The following is a 26,122-nucleotide window of genomic DNA, read 5'->3' as shown; positions in this document are numbered from 1 at the left end:
CCTCCTTTCTAGCTGGGTCATATAAAAGCAGCAAATCTGAAGGTGTGAAATTACAGCTGATGTCTTGTCAAGTTTCCACACACCTACACTTTGACATTTAAATAACTTCATTTTACCTAATCTGTTCTGCTTCTATGAACGAGATGCCTCACACTTACATATTAGGTACATTTGCCTACCCTGCACTTACATTGCTCAAAACCCCCTTCCGACTGTTAACCTTTATAATTCGATGTATCTGTGGGGTACTTACCACTCATAAAAGCTGCGTGAATGAACTTGCCATGAGAAAAAAAGCTGGGATTTGGTACACCATTCAAAACATAAGGCTTAACAGCACAAACCTGGAGTCACTGCTCCTACGTTTCTACATCTATGGGATGTGATATGAGAGTACTCGAAGGAAGAGAGCAGTAAGCAGGGTGAGTGAGAGTTAAGTTCCATATTCACTCAAAAACAACAAGAAGTGAAATCATCAAGCTGTGTGAATAGTGCTGCCTTTTGTATTTTAGTAGCTTGAAGCTGCCGTTGTTACCTGAGCATGCTGGCTTTGTGCAAGCTCCTCTTTCTTGCGTTTCATGAGCTCTTTTCTCAGCTCTTTTGGTGCTTTCTCCACTTCACATACAACCTACAGTGTATATAAGCATGCAGAAGGTGGCGAAAAGAACACTTTTTCTCCACAGCAAGCATTACTGCGAACATAGGACATGCAGGTCAAGCACTAGAAGGACTGGGAAGCATGCACTAGTTCTGGGGCAGGGATGTTAGTTTAGTGAAAAGAGCTTAATGAAAAGAGAAGGAACAATACAAGCTGTATGTACAGCAGCACAGTGCAGACAGGAGGTAATGCCAGCCTCTTTTTGCATGCAAATACTGCCCCGTGCTCTCAGAAATGGCAGCCTCTCCCTTGCCTTTTCACGCAGCAGCCAGAACAGTCAACAGTTATCAAAACCACCACCGGCAAAAGTGGTATTTTCTTGAAGCATTGTCGCAAAAAGACTATGGAGTATGTTTACCTCATGGTAAAGCTGTGGAAAATGGTTGGAAGTGTGTGATAACTTCCACTGAACACCGGCTATTTCTGATGCTGTCTCAAACATGACTTTATAAGATGCCATTTTTGTGTCTCTAACCATAAATGACATCTTCATAGGTTAAGCTTTTAAAATAACCATACAAGCAAATAAAATATTAATTGATCATGTTTGGTTCTGAATAATTTAAAAGCAAAACCCACCAATAACTGAGTATGTTTTCAGGAGATTGTTCACGACACGTATGCTGGAATGGAACGTGTTTCAGTCCAAGGTGAATTAGACTAGATTAAAAGAAAGATTCTAAATATAACCTGGCTAATTCAACTGACTATTAATCTGGTAATTTGCTTATGTGTTTAAGAATTATAAAAATGTACCATTGCACACTCCAATATAGCAAGGGTAGTTTTAGAGCATCAGACGCGTCTTCCTTCAAGCTGTAAATCACTTCCTTAGGCTTTAAATACAAAACTATGTGCCCTGTTTGTTTAATAGTGGAAGCATCATCAGAAAACAGAGTCCAAATCACCACATGCTATTCCTGTTTCCACCAAAGAACTGCCTTTAGCTCAGAGAACACATAAAATTCTCCCCGCTTTCCCATGTAGGACCCAATCACCAGTGAACAGAGAGAGACTCAAATGCAAGAGGTACCGCAAAAGAAGAAAAAAGGTTATTTACACATGAGCATATGGTTCAAACCAAACACAACTTGGATTTTTTTTTTAATGCACTTTTATACTACAGGATCTTTCTATGCAAAAGCATGGACAGTTCAGATTTCTACGAAGTCCTCTGTGAGTCTAGCAGCTATCAGAGCAAACACTACAGTCGTTTCTATACAAACAAGCACTACACGGTTGATCTGAAAATGAAACAAAATGGCTTTGAAGATGCAAAATTCATATGGAAACACATCATCTCTTACTGCAATTGAAGCAAACTAACAGCATACAGTGTCAGTGTCAAATGATATTTACTCTGCATTAACTCTAAGACACGTATGAAATTAACTGTAAAAGATTTCAGTTTATCTGGACTTCTCACGGCTTTCCTTTGAGTTAAAAAACTAAATCCACATCACTGCTGCTACTTCATATAAAGAAATTCTAAACAACAACAGCACACATTCAATAAAAATGTATCAAATTCCTCTATGAAAAAACAGTCTGGAATTCAAGTAGTTCTCAATATTAATTAAGAACATCTTCTTTGATTCCAGACCCTAATTTGGTAAGTATTTCCTCAGTAGCTATTCCTGGATTTGTTCAAAGCAGAAATCTCAGGTATTTTCCACAACCTTTAAGAAAATACTTTAAAATTTGAGAGAAAACATTTCACTAAAGATCCTGTGAAAAATAAAGTCTTCTAACTGGGTGATGTTTTCTAGTTCAGGTAGCAAAATAGAAAGAAATCATACTGACTGCTAGTAGCCCTTCCACAAGGCAGTACAGCACATGGGGCTGGCAAGGCTTCTGGGAGATCTGATCTCAACTGTCTGCTGTGCCCGTATTCCTTTATTTCTGCATTATCATCATGGTGTCTTACCTCCTTTTTTTTGTTCTTCAGCATGCTCTGGAACTTGGACAGTTCCTTCTCCTGTTCAGCTTTGATGCGTTTTGCTTCGTCTCGTAAGCGGTTTGTGTGCTCCTGTTCCAAACGCTCGATTGTCTGTTTCTGCTGCTTCTCTAGATTTTCTATTTCTTGATCATACTGTCGTTTTTTACTCTGGAAAAATAAGTTGGCATTTTTTATTTAGAAGACTCAGTTCTGCTGGGTGAAGTGCTGTACTCTTCCAAGCAGGTCAGTTCTGGCATACAGGCTGAGCACCTCACAATGGAAAACATTGCCACTTATTAACAAAGGCTGTAAGCATCATAAAAGGAAACACCTCATTGCTGCTGGTAGCATTCTGCCTATGCCGTCAAGATGTCATATTTTAAGAGCACCAAAATCCAGAAACTCACTGTCATTTCCTGCTCAAAACGTCTGTACATCTGTTCTCGCTGTTGCAAAAGCTTATTACTGAGCTGCTGTTGGGCTCTCTGCTCCTCTTTCTGAAGAAGTCTCAGCTCCCTTAGCTCTTGACGCCTAACAATGAAAAAAGAGCATTTAATCTTGATGGGAAAATAAAAGAAGTGGAAAATTGCAAAAGATAAAACAAGCACCTACAACTAAGGTCCAGTAAAAACAGTTTTGAAATTATTGTCTTAAGAAACATTCCTTTCCATCAACAAAGGAAATGAATCCCCAAATACTGCAGAAATCAGCTATAAGTCCCCTTCTTTTATTCAAAGAGAAAAGAAATTCACTGCCAACCTCTTGCAAATTTTCCCTTTAAAAGCACTTACCGTAGAAATCGCATTTCTTCACTTTTTGAGTCATTTTCAGTAACTATTTTTGATGTGGTTACACTCACTTCTACTCCATCAACAACAAATTTCCGAGTTTTCTTTAAAGTTTTCTTCTGTCTTCTAGTTTCCTACATAAACCATTGATAGGTTATTAATTATTTATCTACATTACGTACTTTTCCCCTTTTTTATTGATATTCAATTACTTCAAATATTCCTGTGAAGACCTACCACACAGTAACCACGGAGTTCCTTTCCCTTACTAGATGCCTCACTAATGAAGTGAGAACTTGAAAAATTCTAACTTACTGAAACTTTCTTCAATCAGCAAAGCTAAAGTGTAATTACTGACCATCTAAATTGACAGGAAAAAAAAAACCTCTAGATAAACCCTGGAGAGAACTGATACAGTTTTGTTTCCAAGAGCTGAAGCCAGTGCCAATTACTGTTTACTTCTGAACCATTATTTTCACAGTCACCAAACAAGATATTTAATTCTGAAAAAGAATACTGAAACAGAATAGCAGTTTATTCACCTACATAATTCTGCTTTGGAAATAAATGAGTGAGTTTGGGGTTTTAATTCATGTATATTAGTAAGTATCACATGGTGATCTTGCTGACAGGGGTGGAGCAATCTCACTTCTCAGAGTTGCTGTTTCATTAGAAGAGAGACCCCAGGTGAAAGTGCATCTCCATTGGGTCAGGGATGCTGCAAACACCTTGAAGTCATGCTTAGTACAGAGATACCAAGTTATGATTTTTGATTTTCTGGTTTGTTTGGCTACATTAGTACAAACATACAACTGATGTTCATAACCTGGAACGTGCTTCCTCTGAATAAGCTCATTCATCCCAGCATAACTGCATCAATACAGCACAACCCCAGGAGAACAGTGCTCAGAACAAACCAGCCTGGGAGACTGCATGCCTTAAATCTTCTAGATCTAAACAGAGACAGGGATTCAGTGTAAGATCAGATATCAGATTTGTCCTGTTAAACAGGGATTCTGTGCAGAGTAAGGCATTGAACTAGTCTTCTTGAATATCAGCTTTGAACTACACCCAGTCACAAACCTTCACCTTTAACGCTGTTTGACTGTTATACGCCAGTCTACGTTGTCAAAATGCAATTATGCAATAAAATATTAAAATAATTAGCAGTTCTGTAGCTTCCAGCTTTGCTGCATAACTGCACAAAATCCAGATAGTGTTAGAGTGTGCAATGTAGAATACTTCAGTTCCTACAAAGCTCTATATTCCACACTCTCATACTAGCTTCTCATTCAGTATTTTTTCTTTGTCAGGAAGGTCAAACTTGGAGACAACTTTAGGGTAGGATTTTATATAAAGATATAAGACTGCTTATGCTTACCTGTAAAGATATTGATCCCGTCTCTTTGTTTTTACTAAGGAAACTAGAAATAGACAAGTTCAAATCGATGCTGCTGTTATCAGCTGCAGAACCAGTGCCTGAATCTGCATCATTTTCCTTCAAATTCTCCGATTCTAGCTGCTGTAAAGATTCAGTGTTGTCCAGGTTATCTGGTTTGACTTTCTCCTCATTGTCTTCGGCGCTAATACTAATGCTGGGGACTGGAGTGACTTCAGAGTCATTGGCTTGTTCATTGACGGTATCTTGAGGCTTATTCTTCATTATTTCATCAGCAGTAACTTCAGAATGTTCTTTGTCTACCTCAATATTGTTTTCCTGGATACTCTCAGGTCTGTGCTTTTCTGAATTTTGGTCCTGATCAGTCAGTTTATTATAATTATCCTCAGGCTTGCTCTGTGTTACCTTCTGGTCTACATAGTCTTTCCCAGAGCCTTCAATCTCTGTTTCCTCCACACTGCTTATATTATCAATCTCCTCATTTTCACTTTCTGCCAGTTTCTTGTCTACTTTGATCGCTTTATCTTGGCTTTCGGACAGAGTTTCTTCAGAGCTGATTATCTCATGGACCTGCTTAGCCTGACTTTCCACTGGCTTATCCTCTCTCTCAGGTATTTTATCCCCATCAAGGATCTGTGTTTCAGCAATACCACCGATCTCCTTAATGTTGTCAATTCCATGCTTTATTAGGTCCTTTTCCTCATCAGCCACTTTACCTGCAGCATTAGGTAGAGTTTCTGTAGCGGTGTCTATTATTGCCTCTTTCTGAGCTTCATCTTTATCTTCCTTTTGCTCTGTAGTATTTTCTTCAGAGACCTCTTCTTTCTGTCTTTCTGAGAGATCTGTTCTGTTCTCCTCTTCTTTTTCACCAGTTTCCTTAGAAATGGTTTCTTCATTTTCTGTGTTATTTTCTATTGCAGGTACTATTTTCAGTTTATCATCTTCTTTCTGTTCATTTTCCACGTCATTTTCTTTCTCTGTTTTTAGGCTGGGTTCATCCTCTGTTTCTGATTTTGCTACCATATCAAGTTCTTTCTCTGCATTCAGGGGTTCTGTATCTTCACATGGTTTTTCCAGGCTTTCTGCCTTGTTTTCAGCTGGCACCGTTTTGCCTTGCTCATCTTCACCAGTTGGCACAGAACCATTCTGCACTTTTGTATCACCAAGAGTAGCATCACATACATTATCAGCTGGTTTCCTAAATTTAATGTCCTCAGATTCAACAGTTGTTTTGCCATCAGGAAACGTGATGCTGGCTTTGTCCTCAATTGCATTACTTTCTGTTTTCTCAGACAGAGATTCCAGAACAGAGGCATTCTGCGAAAGTTTATCCTCTTCGGAGCTGGCGATGCTAAGGTCAGAGGACGCACGCTTCTCTGCAGGTAACTGCTAAAAAGAGAGAGGCAGAACAATGTTTAATCATTTTCTAACTTAATTAAAGCACAGTTCTATTGAAGAATCCCTGAATAGAGATGAGTGTTGTATTTACAGGCAGAGTTATATCAATTTGATGACCTCAGAGTACTTGGTGTTACCACGGAAGTAGCGCGTGAACCGCAGACAAGCTCCAAGCAGAGCAGCTGCACCAGAATCCTCTTTCATCTCTCATAATTTAATAAAATATACTGCAATTGAAGGGAAGGCATCATGGTCAGCCCTCTGCCTCATCCTTTTTCCAATCACATTGCTTTTTTCTCTTAGTTCAGTTCCCCAGTAGTCCCAGCTACAGCTGGATCTGAAAGCTACACGTCTTTGCGCCACCTTGGATAGGAAGCAGCTGCGTAGTTGATAAAATGCAACATTAAGATCTTCTGTTTCATCAAAAAGAATATCTTTCCCTATGTTTTTTGTTAAAAATGCCTGATAAATTTTCAGTGTGTTTTTTAGGCACTCTGTTAAAATGGTGAAAGGCTCCAACAGTTCTGGTTGAGTGGCAATACAGAACTAGAATAGAAACAGTTACATGACTGTAGAAATTGCTGCTGCCGGAAGATGCATTAATGTTATCAGATTTATGTGCAGACATACAAAAGAATATACTAAGAAAGTATCATTTTAACCATAATTACCCCTTTTGCCCTTCAAAGTGATTGTGATATCCTTCAGTCTACATTTACTGTCAGAACCCTGTAATTTGCAGATTAGGCTTCTGATTTGTCATTGGGAACATACCAGGTTAGCTACTGCAACAAGCATGGGTTTGATAGTGCATGTCCTTAGGTTTTCCTAAGCACGCAGAAAACAATTCCTTTTAAGTCAAAAGTGCATTTAAAAGATTTCTTCACACAATTGTTGCAGAAGGTTAGTGTCAATTTCAAAGCAGTTTTTAAAACTACAAGTCAGCAATGTAAATGCATCTACCTTGCAAGTGTCTTAAACTGCTGCTTGTGTTGAGATACTTGAGTCACAGGGTGGATTTCACTCCAGCCCTCCTGATAGCTTAGCAGCTAAGCAGGGGAGGGAGGTAGTGATGCCTTAGAAGACAGAGAATAAGTCCCAGAATGTACACTTTGATATCTGATGGGGTGGAAAGTGGTATGGAGGCTGCGGGACGTGACCAACGCAGTGAGGGGTGAGGAACGCGTGCCTCTTGTGCACATAGGTTTGGCTGCCTTACCATTGCTGGTAACGGTTGCTACTGGTGGTACTGCTCACTGCCCACATCTGTAGCACTTGAGCTAAGTCAGAACACACATTACCTGTATACCCTGCAATATACACACATAAGGTATAGTCTACCATAATCATTGAACTTCATGACTTTGCCCTTTAGGGAACTGAACTTGTGTTGTAAGGTCCTTAAGCATTTTTAGAAATACATTCAGAAATGTAATCCTGTCTTGGTAAACTACAGAGGCTTTTGTTTTTGTTCTTTTCTTTAACAGCCATGCTGTAAAATCATGAACTTAAGTTTATAGCACAACAGTCACACACCTTCCTTAAAGTTTTAAGCACCTTATGGAATACAAATATATATTTACTCATTCAGCTAGTAATTTTGATTTAAAATCATTTACGTAAAAATCCACATAGAATCACAGAATGGTAGGGGTTGGAAGGGATCTTTAGAGATCATCTAGTCCAATCCCCCTGCAGAAGCAGGTTCACCTAGACCAGGTGGCATAGGAACATGTCCAGGCGGGTCTTGAAGACCTCCAAGGAAGAAGACTTCACAACCCCTCTGGGCAGCCTGTGCCAGGGCTCCCTCAACCCACAGTAAAATACATCCAACTAAAAAAAATCTACACTACATATAGATGTAAAAATAAGTGAAGATAATATTCTCCATTAGTTAATATCCTTTATTAGTTAATATTCTTTATTATTATTTCCTAAAGAGTTTAAGAACACGCTAATTTTGAAAACCTTGACTGCTTATTCTGTAATAAGGTTAGAGTATGTTTTATCAAAAGTTGGGTAGTACATCAGAAACTGAGTTCTCACAGGAAACTGGTGATTGAAGTTAGTTGCATAGTTAAAAAGGCAAATTTTAAACTGACCAGAGAATTTTCTGTTTCTTCTTCTTCATCTTCATCTTTACCATCTTCAACCTCTTCTGTAACTTCAGCCTTAGCTTCTGCAATCAGTTCTCTTATTGGTTTATTGGATGTAACAGTAACAAATGGATGCTTGTGAAAACACAAAATAAGTGCAATATTAAGTGCTAACTTCATTGTACACAGCGGGAAAAATACACAACTTGAAAGAAATATAGCTTCAGAGAAACATTACCTTGGTTCTCTCAAACTTGAAGATTCATAGTTAACACTACTCATAACTATCTTAATGTATATTTTTTTCCCGCAGAAGCTTAAAAATCAAAACATTTGTATACAGATATACTGTGTAAGCAGTCTAATGAACCTGCTAAAATACAAATAATTCATTTATACTGACCTTTTTCACAATCCAAAGAATAGAAGTAGAAAGATTTTTGAAAAGGTTATTTTTCCTGGAAACGAGCTTCATTTCTTTCCAGTTCCACAGTTCAATTATTTCCTGATAAGCTTTAGCTAGAAATATTCTTTCTAGGAAAAACTCTGCTCTGACTTTGGTACAATTTTTTCCTAACAAGAACAAAGATTTCTACATTTTTCTTTAAGAAGAAACAACTACTTCTTCTTCTCCTACTGTCTGAATCCTCTCTCTCTGCTTAGCCCTGCTGCTTAAATCTATTCAACAGATGCCAGATGCATTCTGGATAAACTAAATGCGCGCTGACGTTAAACAGAATCAAATGTACCTGGTCACATCTACTCCTGTTTAGCTACTCTGCAGTGACAGCATTACAGAGGAAGGCTGAGCACTAAAGCTTTTAAAACATCTGTCAGCAATTGACTACTTACGTAAATATCTCCTTCATCCCATATAAGTATCACAGTATTTATGCAAAGTAATTTGTTATATTACATTAAAAGACGCAAACGAAGAATTTGAGCACCACTTTGTATCATTTAATCAAATTTTACCAAATAAGGATCAATGCAACAATATTAGAAACAGGACATTTATGAACACACTTTAACATTGCTCTGCTTTTTACAAATCAAATGTAATAATCATTTGCTTAAACAATCCTTCTGAACAATTAACTCATCTTACCTGTAGAAGCTGAGTTGCACTCCACCTTGCATCTACATTCTTTTCCAAACATTTCTTTAGAAAATCTTTAAAATCTGATGACCTACACAAAAAGCATACAAGGAGTGGTTCTTCTTTTGTCTTGACATCAGACTAGCACATAGCGAAAAACTCTTTTTACATTCACATGCATCTTACACTGCAACTCCAGGTTCTGCTATTGATTCAGGAAAATACAAAGGTAGTACAGGAACGCAAAGACCAATATGGCACAATCTTTAAGATGTTTGTCCATTAATAGAAAAGTTTACTTTTATAATACACCACATCTGCTGTATCACTAACTGAGTCACACAAAGATACCAAAATGCCCAAGTAGGTAACTGCTTTTAAAAATGTTCTCTTAGGATAAAAATACTGCAGTCTCCTTTCACCCAATACTCTTTTCTTTCCCAGATGGCCTTCAGATCTTTTACTGCATTTGGAAAAAGCTATTTTGCATACATTTTAACATAAAATCTGCAAAACATTTCAGTATTAAAGCTTTTATAAGGGACTAGAACAAAAAGATCATGGTCCCAATTGTATGAGAAGATCTATACATACATACACATGTACAAACAAACATATCTAGAACATGTACCTGACTAGTCCCATAAAGTTCAACAGGTTCAACATAACCTTAGTAAATATACGATTTTGCATGCCTCATACTCAAAATGCACAAATTGGGGTGGGGACGGTGTAAATAAAATACTAACCATTTTGAAGGCTGTGCTAATGTAGGTGGATCAGATTTTGCTATTTTCAGAAGCACTCGCATCGGATTTAATTCATGATGAGGTGGCTCTATTTGAGCCATTTCTATCAAAGTAATGCCAAGAGACCAAATATCAGCCTTGTAATCATAAGGCCTGTCTTTAGAGGTCTCGCACATTACTACTTCTGGAGCCATCCTGCAAAGAGAACAATGAAGTACCAGATTAGAAAATGCACACTTATCTCTTCTGCGAAAGGTTCTAATAGATAAATTCAATGAAGCATTTTAAGCAGCATATTCTAGTCTTCCTTAATATATTTACATGATATTGATCAAGCTTGTGATATTAACAAAGGTAGGATTGAGATATTAGTTCATCCTATAAAGTCAGCAAAACAGTGCACTTACCAATACGGTGTCCCAATGAAAGAATCTCTTCTTTGTATTGTCCTTGTGTTCTTAGCCGATACCCCAAAATCCGCTTAAAGCAAACAGTAAAATGCTGTTAACCGAGTGCTGGAAAAAATACTGTATGTATTTCTACATTTAATAACTTTTTAAAAATAAAGTTACATGTTCCAGAGCAAATATTCTGCAGATATTAAAATACTTGTGCTTTGATAACTGAGTGCCAAGGTTCTATAGCATTTCTATTAAAGGATATTGAATAAATGTTATTTTCCATTGCTAAAAAAAGAGTAATGCTGTTGTCGAGCTGTATGGGACAAGAGGGATACACACATTTACTGCAGGAATAAGTGGGTTAAATTATTTTAATTAGAAAATAATTTCCTTAGCCTAGGAAGGCTGTATTCCTAAGGCATGGCATTAGCATTCTCATTAATTCAACAACTCATTCAGTTTTTTTAGTTCGGGATTCAAATTCTCATAAAGCTACGTTTTCCTTTATCTTATGGGTTTCTCTCCATATGACTTTTCACTTCATTACAAATATCTAAGAGCTTGCATATGCACCTTTGACGTAACACCCAACCAAAAAATCAACTTGTATCTTTGCAATTAATATTACTTGTCTATAAAGCACTACATCTCTCAGGGAGGAAAAAAAAAGACATTTAAATAAGTATTATATGCTTATCATAGACATGATTTTCTTAAAAGAGATTTAGAGATTAAAGGGACACAATAGCCATATGTGGCTGTCTTTAATCTGTACAAAATTACTTGATGAGCTCAACATTTGAGAAGCCTAATTGTGTTCTGCGGGGAAAAAAAAGGACTAAGAGCTATTTGTTCAAGTGCAAAATCTGAAATCTCAAAGGACTGATAGATACTGAAATAAAAAGCCTCAAATCCTTACACAAATAAAATGCAGTGAAGGAAACTTAATTGTTGTTCACATATTGTGAAGCAAGGAATTACCCATTTCTGTGGGTATCAGAATCAACACACAAACAGTTCAAAATAAGTAAAATGCCATTTTAAGAGATTCTATACACTTTTTGAAACTAAAGATTTTTTTAGAAAGCTTTATTAGCAAAGCTGAGTAAATCCTGAACTGCATGGAATGAACCTTCCTGCGGTCTGAACTGTACGTAGTATCCTGACAGCCTGCAGTGCTGTGTATCAGCTCAGCTGCACAAAACCTCAACACAGTTCCTGTCTGTATGAGAAGCCAGGTCATGCGAGTCAAATAAAATGAACAGAAACACATGATTCTCTCTTTGACCATGAGACACCATCTGTGATATTTTTTTCACAGCAGTACTAAGAAACTAAGATGGTGGCTCTATTACATTCATAAATAAAGCCTATGAGACTGAGTCCATCATGACTAAATCTTCAAGCTTCCATGAAGAGCGAGTGAAGTTACCCACACTTTGCAGACGAAGAGAAAGACACATGCAAATGTTATACGTAAAAGCAATAACCTTGTGCAAGTGAATCCATGCAAAAAGCACAGATACATTTAACTGATCGATGTAGCCAAGCAGGTTCTTAAATATTCTAAACTGCAATCAGGACAGGTTAGGTAGTAGATATCTTTGTGAATTTGGACACATCTTGTTTACATTTAAAAGGATCATCTGTAGCAAGGCTGGGAATTTAGAGCCCCAGTTCACTGTGGGGATTTTCTGCTTCTCCTTACCTTTCCCCTCTGTGTAACTTGGATCCAGAGAAATACAGCTAATCACACATACGATGTACAGAAGTTTTGAAAACCTGAATGCAAACTGCTATGTCATGGAACTATGACATTAGTAGAACCACTGCAAAGGCTGACAGCTTATACACACTTGCCCCGGTGAAGCCCTGAACAAACTGCATCTAGACAATTCCTATATTTTCCTGTTTGAATGAAGGGATGCTATTCAGCACCAGTGGTCCTTTGTCAGCTCTTCACGGAGGGTTCCCTACCACATCAGAGAGACAATGTGAATGACTGCTTAAATTCAGATAAACAAAAATCCTAAGAGCAAGCTTGTATTCATTTTATTCCACATTGTTCTATCTTAATTCCAGAGTAATGAAAAATTAAAGAGAGCATGGAAAAACTAAGTTAAGTAATTAACACTGTTACTTGTCTCTCTCTCAAAAACACAAAAGTACTAAGTACTGGTTTCTGGTGACAGTGAAAGATGTTTTCTAAAATTAACAACTTCAAAGCAAAGCTCCAATGTTACCACAGTAAAGATAAGTATAATTTAGGTCATAATGTCGCAGACACACAATTATTTTAGTTAACAACTTATCATCACAATAAGTAGTCAAGCACTTGTTAATCACCTAGTTATAGTTCAATCAATTAGCTAAGCACTTGCAAATAACTCAAACACCTATTGATTAAGTAAGTATTCATTTGAATGGCATAAGGATCAAAGTGCAAGAGTTACATACCACACCTGCCAGGAACCTGTTACCTTAGCTAGGAGACCCTGGTGAATGTATTTGTTAGGTTACCTTAGCTGTTACCTTAGCCACGAGACCCTGGTAAATGTATTTGTTAGGTTACCTTAGCTGTTACCTTAACTACAAGACCCTGGTAAATGTATTCATTAGGTTATCTTGGCTGTTACCTTAGTTGTTACTAAAACAAAGGGACTGATATCTTTTTTTGACCAATCACTGTGATATTGAAAATTGTGTGTTTGTTGGGAACCAATCAAGGTGAAGGGCTAAGTTGATGGATGGATATTTTATGCATGCTTGTGTTGGCAAATGTGATTCTTTTGTTTGAGCTGTATAAAAACCCTGAAAATCGTAATTAACAACGAAGCACATATGGAGGAGCTATCCCCCGTGTTTTCCCAGCACTTCATAATAAAGAAGTGCCTGCTTATCTGCATTCCTGTGTAGATAAGTTTTTTCAATAATAGTATTTAGAAACAGCAAGACCTACATCTGACTTTAGGCCATTCAGTACAGATACTGATATGATTCCTACCCCTGCTTATTCTGAAGTCTGAAAGATGTGCCAAGTAGGGTTAGGACAGTTGAGTTTGGTTTTAGGGGTTTTTTTTCTTTCTTTCTTCATAGTAGCAAGACACTCGCATCTGAAAATCCTCTCACAGTTAGATGGATATTTAAACAGATAAATACTGAACTCTGGCAAACTACATCCTAAGGAAAACACAATGATAAGACGATGCAAACTTCTGGGAAAGACTTTTCTATGCAACATTCTTACCTAGTTTAATGTCACCATCTAATGTAAAGAGAATATTGCCAGCTTTTAGATCTCTGTGGATGATCTTATTTTCATGCAAGTAGTTCAATGCTTCTAGTGTTTGCCTGCACACCACTTTGATCTGGGGCTCTGTTAATGGCCTTTCAAGCTCTACAAGAGAAAGAGACAGAAATAAACACATTTTTGCATTTTTTTGTTATGTGTTCATCACTACTGAAGGATATGTGAAAATTAATTCATCTGACAGATTCTGAACATCACATCAAGGAAACTTCTATCTTAAAATGTTTGTTCCTTTCAGTAAAAATTTCATCCCTTGTACTCAAAACTCTCCTCATTATGAGCTATGTATACCTATATATTTGAACTGTGCAGAAGTTATATAGATTTATGGATTAGAGACAGGTTCTTTTGTATGGTACATAGAGACTTTGAAGACTAGATCCTGTACTTACTGGTATTAGCATTCATCTACTTTGAAGAATAAGCACCAAAAAATTAAGGTTTATACAATATAAAAAATTATCACAACATAATTTGAAAAATGGCAGGGGAAGGGGAACACTGAGATCCTGAAAAGGGCTCATATATACTACATTATAACAACAGAGAGCTCCATATGTGAACAACTCATCACACTCATTGAAAAGATCAAGACAAGAAGTGTTTTGAAAACAAACATTTTAAAAATGAGATAAAGTCATTCTAACTTAAGAAGTTATAATGTCCATAGATATAAGTGTAAATGCTAATTTAAAACCCTTGACATTCAACACATACAGCACACCAATCACATCAATATTTGCATTTCAAAATAGTACACATGTGAAACAAGACTTATGATATATATTATAGTTTTAATGTGTTAGTAAGTTTATTATTTGAAAGAACTTATTTACCCAACATTACTGCATCTACTGCTCCACCTGCACAAAATTCGATCAGGATCTGTACATAAACAAAAGAATAGACAAATTATAACTTAAATAGTTCCATTGAGCTGAACCATTGATTAAGGGAGCATTATTAGGAGACCAGAGTTTCAGGCTATTTGGTCTTGCCAAATAATCTCACCAAGTTCTGCAAAATATTGGTACTATTAGCCAGCTAAAGTAGGGCTGTATTGCTCAAGAAGATTATTTGAAAAATCCTTGGAGAAACTCAGACGAAAGGTTTAATCCAAATATCAAATTACTGAATAAAACTTAATAAAACCATAAAATTGAATCTGACGTCTTGGAATGTGATTTACATAATCCCTGCAAACTCATATCTCAATTTTTAAACTGTACTTTAAACTATAAACTCTTTGACTGAAAAGTCCAAGTATAAGAGATACATGATTTTCCAGCAGCAGATAGCTCATATTTTGTTCCACATGAGCCGAAAGTGTGGAAAAATACTCCTAAAAGTTACAGGAAATTACTCAGTTCAGATGTTTACATTAATTTTTCTCCACTTTCATTGATGCCTACAATAAAATACATCAAGGCTTTTACCCCATAATGTAATAATACTAGAACAATTCCATCTCCAGTTCTCAGATTCCACTTGAAACAAAAATAAACTGCAACTATTTCAGGACACAAACTATGCTGACATGTAGGACAGAAAGAACATACACAAGGATAAAGAGGGTAGACAAAGGGAAAGAAGAGAGCAAGAAAAAGGAAAGGTCACCCAAGACTGACAGCCCACCCTTTGTGTTTTATCATCTTTAATTTGAACTTCAAACATTAAATTATAATTTTCAGTCATAGCTAACAAGTATTTCTTGCCACAATTCTAGCAGACAGTATTCTGGGAAATAATATCTTCATTTTTGCCTTTAGAGTACATTTAAAATCAGAGTATAATTGCTCATAAAAAGAAGAAACCTCAAATTATACCTTAAATCATAAAACCTATACATGTACCACTTATATTACACATTACTTCAAATTACTATTATAATGAAGCCTCACAACAATGGTACTAACAAATGTATTATATAATGCAACTCTTTGTAAATCCTTTAAGCCATTATTCCATTTACATGCTTCTACATACTTACTGACAAGTAAGTTAAGTGTGGGAAATTTTAAATAAAGAATATATTTTGCTAAAATTTGATGTTTGATCTGACAAGTTGACCAAGGTCTTTTTGGTAGAGAAATTGTGTTTCTAAAACTAGAAAGCAAAAGCACGTGTTATGTCCAACTTTCATTCTTCTTTTTTTCCCTCCACTAAATTCTGGTTACTTCTCACATCATTACAGCCTTCCCATTGTCACCTTCATGCCTCTGCACTTCACTCTAACTATATATCTACAATTTTAGTATCAAAATATATATTCCTCATCTACCCTCATTCTGCCAGTGAAGTCTATCCACTGTTTCATCCTCTGCCTCTATGTATACTTGCTTTCATAATCACATTTATTCAAGGAAATACTTTCACCGTTCCACAGTTTTATACAGTATCATTTTAGTCTGCATTCAGCTTATCAAAATACATCTACAGTATTACACTTCCACTGTCTTCCTGCTTAAAAGAGGTATTTCTAAGACTCCTGGGAATGATTCTTTCCCTTGTTTTAGGTATCTTTTTTAACTATAAAGTCTGGGGGCTTTTTAATTAAAAAAAGGAAACGTAATCTTTGTGCAATTTCAAAAGCATTTAAAAATATTGGATTGAATCACCTAAAAGAAAAACCTGTATTTCCATAGCTAAAGCTATTCCATCCACAGAGTATAGCTAAAGAGTGACATACAGACATACGTATGTCCACTGTAATTCTACATAAAAATATCTAGGTTTTAAATAATTTATGTTCAAGTCCTGGTAAACTGTCCTTCCAAGAAGTACCAATGAATTCCCTTGTATCTAAATTATATACTTCACAGGCTGACCTTTTCACTGTATTATTAATTTTTCAGCTGCAGCTTCTGAATCTCACTCTAAATTGTGCTAATGTAATTAAAATCTGAGTCCTGCAGTTACAAATAAGCACTGACTAAGAACTCTTTCCATAACACTAAAATGAACTGCTAATTTCCAAGTTTTAGATTCCAACTCCTGACCAAATGACTCAGAGTAGCTCAGTTTTACAGTGACAATTTTCTAACAGTCATATTCTGAATTTATATACTAGTTTTGAAACTGAATAGTTATCCTACTAGTGACAACCCAGAAGAAATGTGATGGGCAAATTATCTTTTAATAAAGTCAAGGGAAAAAAAAGTAATTTCAATAATCTTCTGAAATAAGTAAAAGCATTTCAAGAAGAAAAAGATACCTACCCACAGATTGTTTTCATAGTAGAAAGCATCTAAGAGCTTAACAATATTGGGATGATCACAGGATGCCAAAATATCAATCTCGACCATATAATCTTCAAGTTCTTCTTCTGATTTAGTATCAATCACCTTTGCAGCTGCCAGTACTTTTGTTTCTTTGTTCTGAGCCTGTAAAAGTCACAGCAAACATATATATTTGAATTTCTCTAGACAACCAGTAAAAAGACAGCCAACCAATCAAATAACAAAAAGCCCTCCCTTGATGGTTCTGTACTATTTTCCTTCCTTTAGTTTGCTTCTCTACAGAAAGAGACTACCTGCATGTTAAAGAGCTGACAAAATCTAGCAGAAAAAAGGGTTTAATAACCTCTCTCACAGTGAAGGAACAGCGAAAGACAGGAACATAACAACACTTAACTCTCCTCATGTTCTTTAAACCATCATGCAGTCAATAGCCTAGGGTTGTTGCTATTTTGTAACTCCTAAAAAGAACTTTTGTGCTCCTCCTCAATAAACTATCTATTAATACTTGTCAAGGAGTACAAAGTAGCATCCATCCTCTCTTTTCCCACTGCACCTTCTTGTCCTTCTGACACTCCCCACATTGTGGCAGCACCGCCGTTCATAGAAAACCAGAGTCCCTACCAGTAATCAGTAACTTAAGGTCTTCACCCAGGGGCTGTATTCGAGCTCCCATGGTAACAACCTGTACACCATCGCTAATTTGTCTGAGTGTTCAACCATCTTTGCTTCAGAAGCCTCGGAGGAATTCCACAGCTGCTACTCACTGAAGTTGGCCATGCTAAAAATGCTGCTAACCTTTATGACTCCACACCTTAAGACTAGGGAGGTAAAACTACTGCAGTGATACTGAAGAACAAGTAAGACATTGAGTTGAAAAGCAAAAGGAAAACAAGACCTTGGGTACTCAAAGGAAAAAAAAAAAGCACATTTCTGCTTGTATTTGTATACTCTTAGGGGGTTTTAAAAACTATAATTAGGATGACTGTTATTTAAGGAGCAAAAAAAGTCAGAACCCAATTGGTGTAAATACTCATAGAATATTGCTGAGAAACAAAATCCAGTAAGATTATTTATCTTTTTTTTAATATATGGGATATAAAGTAAATATTAAACATATACGTGTGTGCACATATATACACATACAAAGTTATACACACTTTCTATCAATTCTCTTGCAAGTCACGTTTGAATCACAGAATCTTAAGGGTTGGAAGGGACCTTGAAAGATCATCTAGTACTGTAATTTGGAATTTGGCAAAATTTAAACAAGAAGGTGTATTTTCTCACACAATCATAAATAAAAACACTAGCTTGTCAAGGCATTTCCAGTTATTTTTCTTTTGCCTCCGAATAAATGAAGTAGGACTGAAGTCTACTTAACCAATTATATGTAAAGACCATGAAGAAAAGGCCTAGATTCACTCCATCTAGCTTTTGACATTGAAATGAAATTATTAAATGAGAAGTAGGGATATAGGCTCTTTGCAAAGCAGCAAAATACCTGCAGAGGCAATTCTGTGCCCAAACTGTAAACCTGCCTTTTCATATTCTGCTATAAATCTCCTCTTCCCCCACTGCAGGGGCGATTCAAACTCTTAATGTAAAGCATCACTAGCTGGCTCATTGCTGGTGGGACTGAAGCATGTGGCTTCTTGGCCCCAAAGGTAGTTGAGATGAACCCAGGACGGGACACAGCAAGAATCCCAAATCCTGACTTTCGTCACTTAATCTCATTATACTATTGTCAGACTAAAGCTGGTATCAGACAGCAAGAATTCCTAAGAATGATTTCCAAGGTCTAAATATTATTACTTACACAGAGATAAATAATTCTACCAATGTAGCAAAAGATAGTAAAATATTTAAAGGTAAATATTTATGATAATATTCAGTAAAACAGTGGTAACAGTAAAACACACTTATAAGCAGTCCTAGATTATTCATCTTGAGGGTAAAGGTTTTCTATAACATTTACTTTTATCTCAATATTCTTTCTGAAACAAAAAACAACCAGTCTTCCCAACCTCAATATTTGCCCTTCCATCTCTAACAACAAAGATAAGAATAAAGATAACAACAAAGTTATAACATTATTCAAAATCAAACTACTGAGTAGTTTTCCAACACACATTCTAATAATAAAAAGCTCTGCTTAATAACACACCCATCATTTGTTTTGGTTTCTTGCTTTATAGCAAGAATCAAAGACAAACCTGTCTATTCTAGAGCTGCACTGTAAATTAAACATGAAAGGCGAAACAGCTGCCTGACTACACAACAGAATTAGGATTGGTAGCTTTGTATGTGCAGAAAAATATTGTTAAAGCACCCTTCTGAATAATTCAAATATTAACTGTTGTATTATAATTTTTTTGTAACATGCACACCTACACACTCTCCACTGTACCTTACAAGTACTTAAAAAAACAAACTCTTGACCAAAACTCTGCAACTAATTTTTACACAAAATGTCCAAGTAAACTATATCATGGTAATAATATCTTGTTTAAGTAAAATTATTTTAAACTTCCACATCAGGTAACAACAACAGTTGTTACTGTTTCCAGATTCGGTTTCACCTTTGAGAGAGACACACTGGTAAATAAGTGTGCATGGTTACGTGCCAGGAAGTTTGCTGCAATTACATCATGTATTTACAGAATCACAGAATCTTAAGGGTTGGAAGGGACCTCGAAAGATCATCCAGTCTAACCCCTCTAGGACTACCTAGAGTAGGTCACACAGGAACTCATCCAGAGGGGATTTGAATGTCTCCAGAGAAGGAGACTCCACAATCCATCATATTGCATTTTTCAATTCAGAGAGTACTATGTATTTTGATTTTTTCCAGATCCTTTTCCTCAAAGTAACTAGAAATCTATTTTGAATAAGTTTCTTTTATTTCTTCTTTGTGGTAGCTCTATTGAAACACCTAATTTAAAACCAGAAGTGATTATAGAGACAGTATGATTATCTTTATGAGCATCTTAACAATTACAAACAACACAAATGCTTGCCTTTGTTCTGCCTTGAGATAGTAAAATTTTGTAAGTATAGATACAGGCTTTTGTCCAGTTCTTAAAACAGAAAAGCTTTATAATTAGCATATTTCCACCGGCTACTTTTGAGGACAGAAAAAACATTGTAAGTATATATTCAGTTACACCTTAAAACAAAATACAGAAATTTTTATGTATTTTAAACATCGTTTTAAAAGTTCTTTTTGAATAAGCTATTATTAATCTCTACCTCACCCTAAGGCCCTCTATAATAAATAAACATCTATGTCAATTGCTGTAAAAAGTACATAAGAAACATGCTCTTTTGAACCGTGTGGGAAAGGATTTTACAGTTCATGTATAAGATTTATGTAGCACTGTTCCGTATGAGAAGAAGCCCAAAACCCTCTGGATTAAAAGGAACAAAAGCATTTACAGCTTTGTAGGGCCACATTTGTTTTTTCTAGATTTTGGCTGAAGTCTTTCTTCTCACATATAACATTCTCCAAAGGACAGAGAAGGAGTAAAAGTTTGTGTACCCAGAACTTTGATTTGCATATACTCATTTTGCATTTGAGTACATGGGCGTTAAATGCCAAACAACCATTCATGTTGCTCAGAGGTTCTGCCCTTTCAAAATCTGTCCTGTTTCAGTAGTCCTGCAGTTTCTTCCTATATTTTAGTTCTAAATTAACAATTCAAGTTCTTTCAAATGCTCTGCTTAAATCCATTTGATTCTGCTTCCATGACAGGTGATGGAAGTTCTTCAGTTCTATGCTAAGAAATCCAAACTGACATTTTTAATGGTTATGGTTCAATTCTGTTTTATGTGGAGACAAGGAAGAAAAGGAAAGACTTTTCTTTCCTTGAATTAACAAAATCTGATCTTTCTGAAAGACTCATACACAGTGGTTGAAAATGGAATTGGAATAACCCATTCCCCCAAGATTTAACATGACATATATATTATTAACTATTATAAGCAACATTACATAAATATTGCAATTCTTCCACCCAAACTTTTATTTGGATTATATATCTAAGGTTATCACCACAAATATTACACAGATGGTATGCACAATGGAAAACTGTATGTTACAGCATGGTTCTTGCAATGGATGGCAGTAGCATGAGCAGAAAGCACAGAGAATTACTTGTAATCTCCTAATTCCAAGATACTTTTAGAAAGGTAGATTGCAGGTTTGTATAGAAAAAATATGATCCTGCAAATTAGCACTTGCAAATTACTTTCTCTCTGAACCTAAATTCCTCACACAAAAATGTTGCACAAAATTGAAAACAGATTAGTACAAGAAATAAGAATAACCATTCTACACAAAACTAAGCTTTGCATGTATGTGACATTAGTGACTCTTCTTCATCTATCCTGGAGTTTTATACAGTATCATATAACCAAACGCAAGTTCCAGAGGCAGAAGCTTTCTGAAGAAACTGATAGCAGAATATTAAAAGGCAGGTTTACTGTCTGGGCACTCAGCCAAGAAGATGTATGTTCTCAGCAACGGACAGCAGGAAGAGCAGAGCCCCTTTTCCAGGGTAATAGGATTACAGCTCAGAGATAACTCATAGTCTTTCATCTTTAGATGACCAATGTGAGTTCTTGGTTGTGAGAAGCCATTTCAGTTTCCTACCACCAGCAAATGTTTCCTTCCTAACTGTGCAGTTCCCCTCCTACTATGCAGCACGAAGACATTTAAAAAATTAAACACTAGTTGCAACTGAAAAAAGTTAAGTGCATCTTTCATCTATTGTTCAGCCAACCAGAAACAAAGCTGAGATAAGAGATAGAAAATTGCTCATCACCTTTCCTCCTGATGCCTGATCTCTTTTGAGATGTTATGTAACCACACTGCATGTTGTACAGACAGAAAAACAAATCAATTAGGAACTTTTTCCTTTCTGACTCATTCTTCTCAACAAAACTGCAGTCATAATCATAGATGATCAAGGTTGCCAACCACTGAAATATACGTGCATCATTATTCAGCAAAAGGTGGGTTTGCAGGCAAAAAGCTACTTTTGTGTAAACCTGGGATTGTTGAGTTCAGGTCCACACACGCTTTCTGATGACGTCTGAGTAATCAGCACCGAAAAATTGTGCCTGTACAACACTCTGTTTCTCAGAGCTATCAGAAAGTGATGGATCTCTGACTTTCTTTAAAAAATTGCTATAAATTTAGGTTTTAGCAGTCTGACCAAACAAATCTGTATTAAGTATTGTGGCCTTTTGGCTACACACTGGACTTTATTTTCTATGAATTTACTATACCACACTTAGCATTGTCCTGTGCATTTTCAAACTAAAAAACCCCACGATATCAAGTGTTCAAACTCCTTTCAAAACATGGAAAAGTGTTCTTCATTAGAGAATTTTAGGAAAAAAAAAATCTAATGAAATAAAAGGAAGCATTAATTCCAACATTAAGTGTTGAGAAATGTAATTAAAAATAACAGTTTGGATTCAAGAGCAAATAGCTACCTCTGCAATACTAAACCACAATTTTTGCAACAAATCACGAGTTAGGCCAATGAAAGAGATTGAAACCTCCAGAGATTCCTGGAAATTAGGATGAGCCAGTCATTTCAAAGCAGCTATGTTACTTTGCACCAGTCTTCATTGTACAACATAGATGTATGTTTAAATGTTTTTTTTGTTTCATTAAAGATAAAGTTGGTTCAAGGATTTTAAAAACAGCTAACTTCAGCTACACCTGCTAGAACTTGTTGAAATGACTGATACAAAAGAACTATCCAAAAGACAATGAAAGGATAGCATCTACCAAGAAATATGATACACACTCACACTACAGCCCATCAGTCAAAAATTTCCCCTGCCTGCACATTGTATCAGAACTACCTACTACTCTGTTTCTTCTGCTTCAGAAAATTATAATGCCAGGGGAAAATCCTGCAACAGAAGTGTACATAAAAGCACATCCATTTCCAATGAGCAAATACTCTTACTAACAAAGCAGAACTTAGGGTTCAATGCAGAGAGTACTGAAACTTGTCTTTAGAATATTGTGGTCTGGTGCTGGCTCTGCGGCTATAGTAGTTTTGGAGGAGTTTCCATGACAACTTCACTCTTTAAACATCATCCTTGTACTCCATCCTTATTGTGGTGGTTCTGTTTCCTCCACAGTTGGTTTCTGAGGATTCCATGAGTTATTTTTGGGGATGGTATGGAATATCATTTTCATGTTTAACCTCACAATTCCCTTTACGTATTTGCATTAGTTCTGTGGCATTTTGTACACTAGCTAAGCAGAGTTCCTATGTAGATCCATGCATTGTGGCTCTGACATCAGAAGGAATTTTCATGTGTATTTGAAGAGTACTAGGGCTCAACTGGCAAATATGTACAAAATAACTGACACAGTCCTTTAGAGGAAACTTAACAGAGGACATTGTATCAGATTTCTTATTGAAGCAAATCTGTTTAAAAAGCCCAGAATGTAATTAAGAGGGGGAAAAAAGTAAACATTGGCAAGAAAATCTCCAAAATATGACATGTTGTTTGATAATGACACATTCTTATTTTTCCCTTCTTTTATTCTATGATAACTCACATAAAAGCAACAGGGAAAAACAGTTGACAATATTGGGAAACCATTTGCAACCAAAGCATTTAAGTGGTGTCAGAGGTGTAAGTGCAATGAACTGGGGTTTTTTTTCCTAAATTCAGTTATAATAACTGTACATGGTACTCGCAAAAGTGGCATTAAAATACACAGTTCTGCGTTACAATCAACTGCTATGTTATTCTTGAGAAGGGGGAGGTGTGACGAATTAAGATTTATCCCTGCAGTGCTAAGCTGCTTTGCCAGTATCTTTCATCTGCAGAGGACACTAACAGTTGCTGGCAGAGGTTTTCTCCATTTTATCCAGCACAGGACAATGTCAGTCCACTTGCAACTTCCTAGGAAAGACAGTAGTCCAGTGTATGTTCATTTTAGAGTAGAGATAGCCTACAGTTATTTATTCAGTCTTGTGTCATTAGCAAAAAAAATCATAATGTTAATTGCTTATTAATTTACACGTTCATTTTAGTCACTACAGCTTAAAATTAAGGCTTTATTCCAGCAATAAACATACTTTTATTCTAGATGACAAATTAATAATGATCCCAAGAAACAATGACATGAAATAATTTTAAACCTAACACTAATTGCCAAGTCTAACTGTTCTCTAGAATTTCTTTTAAGACAACCACAAGCTACAGTTAAAGCTGCCTCCAGACTGCTTTTTCAGAAAATTATCATGATGCCAAGTTGAGAGTTAAGAATTTTATTATTTGCTCTTGATAATTTTATTATTTGAACATAGGACTTAAGAAACCTCAGATTCCTTTACCCGGGTGGATTCTATGTTATAATATTTTCTAGCCATTTAACATCTGCAACTATGCTTTCAGTCACTTGAGCTCAGTGAGCCAGTGTTACTCCTGCTGACACCTTTTCCCACAAGGACATTTGGAGTTGTAAAAGCTAATCCTGTAGCTTCCTGGAGATACACCACACATCATTCTGGCTCTATGTAGCACTAAGTCATTTTCTTTACTAGCATTGTACTGGTTACATAGTGTATGTTCACAGATGTATCCATATCAACCCAAAATACTCTTTTTTGTTTGTTTGTTTGTTTTAAAAATCAAACAAAGAATCAAGTAGCTAGGTCAACCCTCATTTCCTCCTTTCCCTGTTCCTTGGAGTCAGGTTACAGAACAAAATTGGGATTTCCACTGCCCAGAGCCTTTAGCCAGATGGCTACAGCTGACCCAGCACAGTTATTCATGTATAACAAAACAACAACAGCAAAAAGTGCATCTGATGAGCACAGAAAATTCTGTCTTTCCAAACTGGAAATGAACAAGTAAACAAAATAATAAAGAAAAATGACAATTTCTTTGGACTCTAAGAACCCTTCAACAAAGGCCTTCTGATGTTACTAGGGAAACTAGAGAGTCATAGAAATGAAATGTGGCACAGTCATTAAGTTAAAAAAACCTCACTGTCAAAAAAGTAAAGAATATTATTAAAAGCTCTACATTTCATACAGCAGAAGAAAGACATTCAAAGATCTGTACTAAGATAATTTATTTTATGTATTTATTGTAGAAGATGATTGGCTATAACTAACTAAACTGCCATTTAAAGTGTATACATCTCTACTAGCTCAAAAATACGAGCAATCTGAGAAAAGGTTCTGTATAATTTGATACTGCAATGTGAACCATATTCAAGACTTGCAATGAGCACAGCTAAATAGCCAGAGGGGAGAGATTAAATGAAACAAGATGAAGCATTACCACCCCATTTCATTCTTTGTCCTGCTAAAATGAACAATAAATAAAGTACATCACGTACTTTCAGGGAAACATATAAAATATATAGGTGGTTTAAGATTCAGTATTTTACAAGACAGTTGTAAGAGTCAGAAATGAAATGTAACTACATCAATATCACATTAAAACTGGGAATAGTTCTTACGAAACTATCAAAGCACATATTCTGTTGTTCCATGCATGCTCTAGTCTGTTAAGATGAAACTTCCCCTATTTCTAAAGTAAAAAAACAAGGAAGTAGAGTGGCTTTTGACAGCTTTCATAAATATCACCTCTGTTTTTTAAGTAAAATTGTTATAGAAACCAATTTATACTCTCTTTACGGCATTAATATATTTTTAAAAGAATGGGAAATTCAGAATTCAAGCAGGAAGTTGTTGCTTCCTGATGTACATATCTTTAAAACAATCTAACAGAAATCAACTGCAAAGACAGCAACAACAAAGTAAGAAATCAACACAGCTAAGTCAGTGTCTTTCAGCTCTACTTGATGTAAACAAATTATTTTCAAGTCAGTTCTACAATTAACTTCAGCAATTACAGAATCCACTAGCATGATGCATCCTATTTAACACTTGGTAAAGTCTGTGACCTGACAGTACTTTGCTTGCCAGTGTCAAGTAATGACCTTAAAGCTACATACCACCTCATGAAAACAAAGTGAAATCTTCTGACATGCAAG

At 36.0% G+C, this 26,122-nt stretch overlaps 1 protein-coding gene across 2 annotated transcripts in view; it reads right to left on the bottom strand.

Annotated features, from left to right (window-relative positions):
- The window catches only part of SLK (STE20 like kinase), a 52,388-nt gene that overhangs the window by 12,887 nt on the left and 13,379 nt on the right, over positions 1-26,122 (bottom strand). The window contains exons 2-12 of one of the 2 annotated variants that reach the window (XM_062001804.1): positions 17,056-17,220; positions 14,674-14,722; positions 13,775-13,924; positions 10,534-10,606; positions 10,127-10,321; positions 9,387-9,468; positions 8,285-8,413; positions 4,767-6,173; positions 3,389-3,519; positions 3,005-3,128; positions 2,586-2,765 (exon numbers count right to left, since the gene is read on the bottom strand). In XM_062001804.1, coding sequence (XP_061857788.1) covers positions 2,586-2,765; positions 3,005-3,128; positions 3,389-3,519; positions 4,767-6,173; positions 8,285-8,413; positions 9,387-9,468; positions 10,127-10,321; positions 10,534-10,606; positions 13,775-13,924; positions 14,674-14,722; positions 17,056-17,220 — 2,685 coding nt within the window. The remainder of the gene's footprint in view (positions 1-2,585; positions 2,766-3,004; positions 3,129-3,388; positions 3,520-4,766; positions 6,174-8,284; positions 8,414-9,386; positions 9,469-10,126; positions 10,322-10,533; positions 10,607-13,774; positions 13,925-14,673; positions 14,723-17,055; positions 17,221-26,122) is intronic. The other variant, XM_062001805.1, reaches the window with a different exon arrangement.

Source organism: Colius striatus, chromosome 8 (genome assembly GCF_028858725.1).
Source record: "Colius striatus isolate bColStr4 chromosome 8, bColStr4.1.hap1, whole genome shotgun sequence".
Taxonomy (NCBI): Eukaryota; Metazoa; Chordata; class Aves; order Coliiformes; family Coliidae; genus Colius; species Colius striatus.
This window is presented reverse-complemented; position numbering and strand designations above follow the sequence as displayed.